Source organism: Drosophila miranda, chromosome XL (genome assembly GCF_003369915.1).
Source record: "Drosophila miranda strain MSH22 chromosome XL, D.miranda_PacBio2.1, whole genome shotgun sequence".
Taxonomy (NCBI): Eukaryota; Metazoa; Arthropoda; class Insecta; order Diptera; family Drosophilidae; genus Drosophila; species Drosophila miranda.
Genome location: NC_046673.1, coordinates 13834350 through 13840738, shown reverse-complemented (window position 1 = coordinate 13840738; position 6389 = coordinate 13834350). Strand labels below are relative to the sequence as shown.

The 6389-nt window shown below is 41.9% G+C and overlaps 1 protein-coding gene across 3 annotated transcripts; it reads right to left on the bottom strand.

The window, feature by feature from the left end:
• Positions 1–60: 60 nt before the first annotated feature.
• On the bottom strand, positions 61–2505 carry LOC108165163 (BTB/POZ domain-containing protein 9-like). Of its 3 annotated transcripts, none has more exons than XM_033386057.1 (2): positions 2309–2505; positions 61–1996 (listed from the first exon to the last, which is right to left on the bottom strand). In XM_033386057.1, exon 2 carries the CDS (start codon positions 1873–1875, stop codon positions 688–690), a length of 1188 nt encoding a protein of 395 aa, XP_033241948.1. In that variant the 5' UTR covers positions 1876–1996; positions 2309–2505; the 3' UTR covers positions 61–687. The 3 variants fall into 3 exon arrangements, with proteins under 3 accessions (XP_033241948.1, XP_033241949.1, XP_017156722.1); XM_033386058.1 differs by having other exon boundaries at positions 2315–2505; XM_017301233.2 differs by having other exon boundaries at positions 61–1893; positions 2315–2505.
• Between the last annotated feature and the right edge of the window lie 3884 nt (positions 2506–6389).

Genomic DNA, 6389 nt, shown 5'->3' with positions numbered 1-6389 from the left:
ATGTTACTTAGCTAGCTGGGACTCTCAGCACTGAACACATACTTTTATACGATTGATGAATTATTTTTCTACAAGATTGGTTAATTTTAAGTGCTTCTTTTTATTGCATTATTTATAAAATAAGGATTACAAAAAATTTTTTACATGGTAACTACGCCTTAAATACACATTTGCTACGGAATGAAATTGTGTTCGGAATGCTACGTCATACTTGCGTGTTGATGTTCGATGGTGATGAAAGTTGCATACCCTTTTAAAATTATGTTTTCCAAGCTGCTGTAAAACCTAATTAATAATTTCTTTTTCTCAGATTGATATTTTTTCACTCATTCATGGATCTTATTGGTTTTCTGTATATATATTTTGATCCCGAAATATATTCTTGTCTCTGAAAGAAGATAAACATATTCCTCAAGTTTCTTAATTTTCATGGGTATTTAAATAGCCGTTGCCGCCGAAAAGATTAAATAGTAAAAAAAAACAACGAGCGGGAACTACATTTATTACCCGATACTCGGTCAGTACGTCTCCCCTCCGCCAGGGGGCGCACACTGCACCAGGAAGAGTGTGAGAGACAGGAAATGAGGAAGAGCCTGAATTGATTTGTTCATTCTGGCTATAAAAATAATCAGATCTGATCCAGATACGGCAATCTGGTAGATATGGCAATTTTCTATGATTATGCGTCTAGGGAATAGTGTTATTTAGAATGGCTTTGAGCAGGACATCATTTAAAATATCTTTTCGTCCACTCTCTGGATGGACGATCCGAATGAAGCGAACAGGCCTGCGGGCGAAGCGGATATCCTGCTGCGTGGGTGCGGATAATGCTATATTTCCCACGTCATCCCAGTGGATCATGTCGCAAGAGACCTCCACGGTGCAGTTGGACGTGTTTTTAGTATATAGTTTATATAGTGTATTTTGAATACCTACGATAGAGATGTTATTGATTATGCACCAGAAGCTCAGCTTAATAACGATCTCATTTTGGTTGACACCAAAACCGCTCCCTAAATGGAAGGCCACATCCACTCCTGGAGACACGTGGGCACGATAGGGCAATATCGACGTGATTATCGGTTTCTCGATGGCGTCGAGTATTTTTAAGGACTCGACGATCCCAGAGGGACGCACCACACGCACCAGGTCTTCGACACTAATGAGAGGGAGACGTACAAGCGAGAGCACCGATTTGATGTCCACGCCCTGATTGTGGCGACTCCATTTGAGTACCGATTGAAAGACATTGATTTCGTGTTCAATCAATGTGTCCCGTCGCAGGACTTCTTCCAGTGATTCCTTGGACAGCATATCGAAGGACTGATGTTTCAGAACTTGGGGTGCATTTTTGTCCATGAACTTGAGGCATTTCATGGTCAGCTCTGCAAGATTGAATTTGCGAGCTGTATCCAGGATCATGCACGTGTTGCTGATGGACAGATTATTCTGCAGATGTTTGGCTAGGGCCAATTCGACTTCTGGCAAGATATACAGACTTGCCAAACCAAGCACTTTGGAGGTTGCATCCACGTCCAGTGTGGATACAGCAAGAGTGCCCGAGTAGAGATAGCCTAGGATTACCTTGAATGCATCCAGCGGCGCCTCCAGTCGCACCTTTTGTTCCGTTGACTCGAACATGCCACCGAAGAGCAGGGCGCGGAAGTACTCGCTGCGCGTTGCTAGTATCAGACGGTGCGCCGGCAGGCAATGCTCCTCCACAAAGAACGTCACGTCCGAGTAGAGCTCGTTCATGCAGAGACTGCCCAAGTCCTTTAAGACTTGGTCGCCGAAGACGTGCACCGGCTTTGGCTTGGAGCTGCGGTGTCTCTTAGCGGCGGACGAAGAGGTTGCGGAGCTTTCCTGGCTGTCCATTTTCGTCACTGGATTGATCTGTGTGTGATCCGTATGTTCAATAGACTTACTCTTTTTCGTTTTCTTCAGCAACTTGTTTTTGAAGCGCAATTTCTGGTCAAACGCTTCGAAGGGAAGTTGGCTGCACAAAAAAATATCGATAAATCAGTGGCTTGCAGCTGCAGGAGGAGGAGGTGGGTGCACGTGGCATAACGAGGCGCAGGCGCAGCCTTGAAAATCGCAAGTCAGCTTGCATCGCCACAAAACCCACAAGAAGACGAGGCGCAAGAAGCGTTAAAAGAATCGAAGTAAATGCACAAAAAGTATAGGAAAACCTTGTAATGAACTTATTTCAGGCTTGGCAGGTTGGGGCACGGAGCGTATCACATCAGTGGGGTCAGGTTTTGCCGCTGAAACTACATCACGGTTAAGGAGAGTCGGCGGAGAAACTTACCCTTACCTCTGCTGTGTACTGTGTTTCTAATCTATTGGGCGGTGTCGGGTTGTGGGTGGGTGTTTCCGGTGTATTCACGTGTATTCACGTGTACCTCGCGGGGTTTCAACGAACTGGGCGCACACTTATTCTATTTGTGGTTATACTGTCTGCCTGAACACTCCGAACTGCTTCCTTTTCGAATGAGAACTGCCGTTTTATTACAAGAAAGGCAGGCAGAACTCACCGTCAGCAACTTGCACCCGGGAACCGCCGGTCATTCGTCGCGCATACATACATATATGCTTGGTTCGAATTAAATGCGCTGCACAGGGCTCAAGCTGGGGATGGGGCCCAGCCACGGACTCTTCAATTGCTGACTTCGCTAATTTGGAACGACGCGATTTGGTGTCGAAATGCTATGCATAAGAGCTCTTTCATAGTATGCACTTTGGAATAACCAATATGCTGTTCATATGTATATAAAAAATAAATAAAAAGGGCGTGGGATAAGCGGGTGAAAACTGAGAGGGGAGTCTTAAGAAAAATATGCAAAGCTCGTTTTCATGACAGCTTTCACAAAAATTTCTGCTGCACATAATGTTGGGCTTCGGAAAGATACGACAAACATTGTTTTTTAGAGAATTTTTAAAGGAACCTTCCGTCTGTAAAATGCATTTTCGCAGTTCTGCCTCTGCAAAAGTCGTATATTTGGCGGCCCGAGGATTGAAAATCTCAGTAAATAAATGTTTGGACGTTGACTGCATCTTACAAGAGGTGAAGCAATTGAGCGCGGATCCCAGGCAAAAATTATCCAATATTCTCTAAATTCAGCAATCTGCAGTATTTAAGAAAATTATAAATAATATTTTTACACAAAACAAGAATAAAGAATACTAGCTTTTAGCAAAAAACTAAACCTCATAGAGCTTAAAGTTTGCGGTGGTTTGTGTCACCGCTTTAAAGCATGATCATTTCCCATCCCATAGAGGACGCTAGCGTAAGTTGCGTGGTTCTTGCCTTGGCTAGGGCAGGGATTCCGGGTGATTCGAAGGCAGGATTCGTATTGATCAAAACATAGCTGTGATTTTTTGAATACTGTGGATTCATGCGCTCTAAATCAATACATACGTAAATGTATATTGAGGAAGAGGCAGGAAGTCCTGTTTTGCTGTTGTATAAATTGTATAAATCATTTTCGTTTGATAGCCAAAGTCCTCCGATGCCAATGCTAGTAAAAATCGTGTTAGTTTGGGGTTTAGACTATCACTACTAAACAACTTTATAAATATTCGAATGAAAACAAATTTTCTTAAAACAACATTATGTTAATGACTATTCAAATCGATGTGCATCAGTTTCTTAATGAGTTCGCCTTTTATTCCACAAAAATTATGTATAGAATAGGCACTTTGATGTTATCCGAATCCTACGAAGATATTTGATATTCATAATAATATTCCTAAAGGTAAAACAGATTAATCTTGAAGTACCTTCTCTATTCCAATATTCCCCAGTTAATTTTTGGATTGCGAAAAACATTCCTGCGCTCGAAGTAAAGATTTTCAGACAAAGGATATGAAGACATGAACTAATTTCCAGTAGATACTGAAAGGACTTGGAAATTGTCGCATGCCTCCCGGTAGGGAGATTGATTTAATTGATTAGCAATGGTTTTTGGTGTTGGGGCTGACCACCCATCACTCGCACTGCCACTGCGACTGCGACTGTGAGTGGGGATCAGTGTGAGAACTGTTTCAGCGAGTATAAGTACACACGGATCGCCGATTAATTTGCTTGGGGCATACAATTTGCGTTAACACAGAGCTCCGAGCATGCAGTCCACCATGCATGAGGCTGGGGATGGGGATGGGGTTGGGATGGGATGTGTCCATCCCCCAGAGAGAGAAAGAGAGAGGATCTCGGCGATGGCCCTCTGATCGTCTAACTGGCAATCTCTGTGGCAAGTGGTCGATCGATCCGTCGATCGATTGAGCTGAAAAATGTACGTACTCTGGGCTTTGTGGCTTTGGCTTTGACTGCGACTTAATTCAGGGGCTTAAGTTACGGTACTCGAATTGGGATTTCGATGGGGAGATGGCTCGGGACCAGCCCATTTCATGCTAGTAGACCGTTTAAGTGCCGGCGCATCCCATCAAGGCTCTCTCTGGTTCAGGTTCGGGCCTGGGCCTGGGTCTGGGTCTGGACCTGGGTCTGGGCTCATATGCATACGCCTGATCATTTCAGAAGTCAGGAGTTTGGTCTCGACTTTTGGCTTCGGCTTTGGCTTTGGCTTTGGGTTTTGGCTTTGAGTTTTCAGTTTTCAGTTTTGGGTTTGGGTTTGGCATTGGCTTTGGCTTTCGCCACATAATTGGTCTTGGTCTTGGTCTGGCGTGGCATCATCGTCTGGGGGGATCTGTGGGGATGTATGCATACATATCGCATCGTATCGTATGCCGGCCGACCAATTGAGAGGGGCCCCCAATTTGAGTGATAATGATTATGCGTTGCCTCGACTCTTCCCATATTCTCAGTTAGGTCGAGGCCCAGGCTCAGGCTCAGACTCGGGCTCAGGTTGAGGTCCAAGCCCATGCTGTGGTATGATGTGATGTGGTGTGGTGTTATTGTGATTTGTGGTTAGTTGCAGAGCTTCTGTGCTACGTTTAAGCCATTGGTAGCTGTCAGGTCTACGTTTGACTTTAAGGCTCATTACGTCCATAAGATGCGAGAGAAAAAGTATCGTTAAAACCTTTGGCAATCTGTGGGAAAATTCTCTTCACCATAATTTGCATTGAGTTCAATTAAATTTTTGCCTTTGCCGTTGCTGTTGTTGTTGTTGCCCTGTACCCCCGTGTATCGAGAGGCACAATATGGACATTAACAGGAAATTGATGTTATTGCCGTTCTGGGGCCCAATGCCAAGGTCTCATCCCAGCATCATCTCCCATCCCACAGGAATACGTGCCCAGGGACAGAAAAACAGAAGCTACCAGCTACTGTGTGTAGTATCCATTACAGTCCAGCCTTCCCATACATATTCCTACATATTTCTCTATATTTCTATCTAGCCATATCCGACGTGCCTCCTGTCACACATTTCTTCCTGCATATTTGGTTTTCGTTTCTATCGAAGCCCTTCAAATCTCCTCGAGCTCTTTTTTTCGATCATTTAATTGAAATATTCTTCAGCGTTTCCTATTTTTTAAATATCCATACATATACCTTGGTAAGTTTTGTAAGTATTCGATTAGTAGGTAGAAAATCAGTTCTTGGTGGGGCTTGTGTCTAGTGATATTGATATATTACTATCATATACTATTTTACTATCATATACTATCATATTACTATGTTACTATTACTATCATTACTATCTTGATATCTTAAAAATGTAGTTTAAAATAAAACACATTTTAGAACATTCTGAAATCAATTAATTCCCATTTTGTCGCTGTAGTTGAGTGGCACTCAAGGATAAGATTGAATTCGTTCGCCATATATCATTTAAAGGTACGAGAATATCCTTTCTCAGAAATTTAGTCACCGAATTACGTGGAATTACTAAGGAATTACTTACAAATATCTTTATTATATTTAATAATATATTAGTGAAAATACTAATAAAGAGCGGTATTTTATTCTGTACATTATTTCTGGAGTATTCTTTTTGTGTCTTAAAAAGGAAATTTGAAGAATATAGATTTCTCTTACAGAAAAAGCAATAAAGGATCTTTAATATAATAAAACTAAAACATTAAGTGTTCAACATATATCCAAATATCTTATCAGCTGTATGATTGCTATGTTCCAAAATGTCTTTTCTTGTGATCTATGAGGAGATACATATGTATAGTATAGAGTAAGTATAAGTATCTATATGTATAGAGTAAGTAGTATAGTACTTTACTGGTATTATTGCCAGCAGAGTCGAAAGTTTGATAAGCCAGAGATGAGCCAAAATTGTCTTTTAATTTTAGCATATTAGAAAATATATAATATAATGCCACGACCATTAACTCTTTGGGGCTTCATATCACTTTCTTATATTTGTTTATTATAGATATTACTTTGGGTCTCTCTCGTCTGTATTAGGGTGTGTTCTAGG

What these genes read in the sequence shown, in the direction of transcription:
- LOC108165163 (XM_033386057.1), bottom strand. Translation starts at nt 1,875, where the DNA reads ATGGACAGCCAGGAAAGCTCCGCAACCTCTTCGTCCGCCGCTAAGAGA.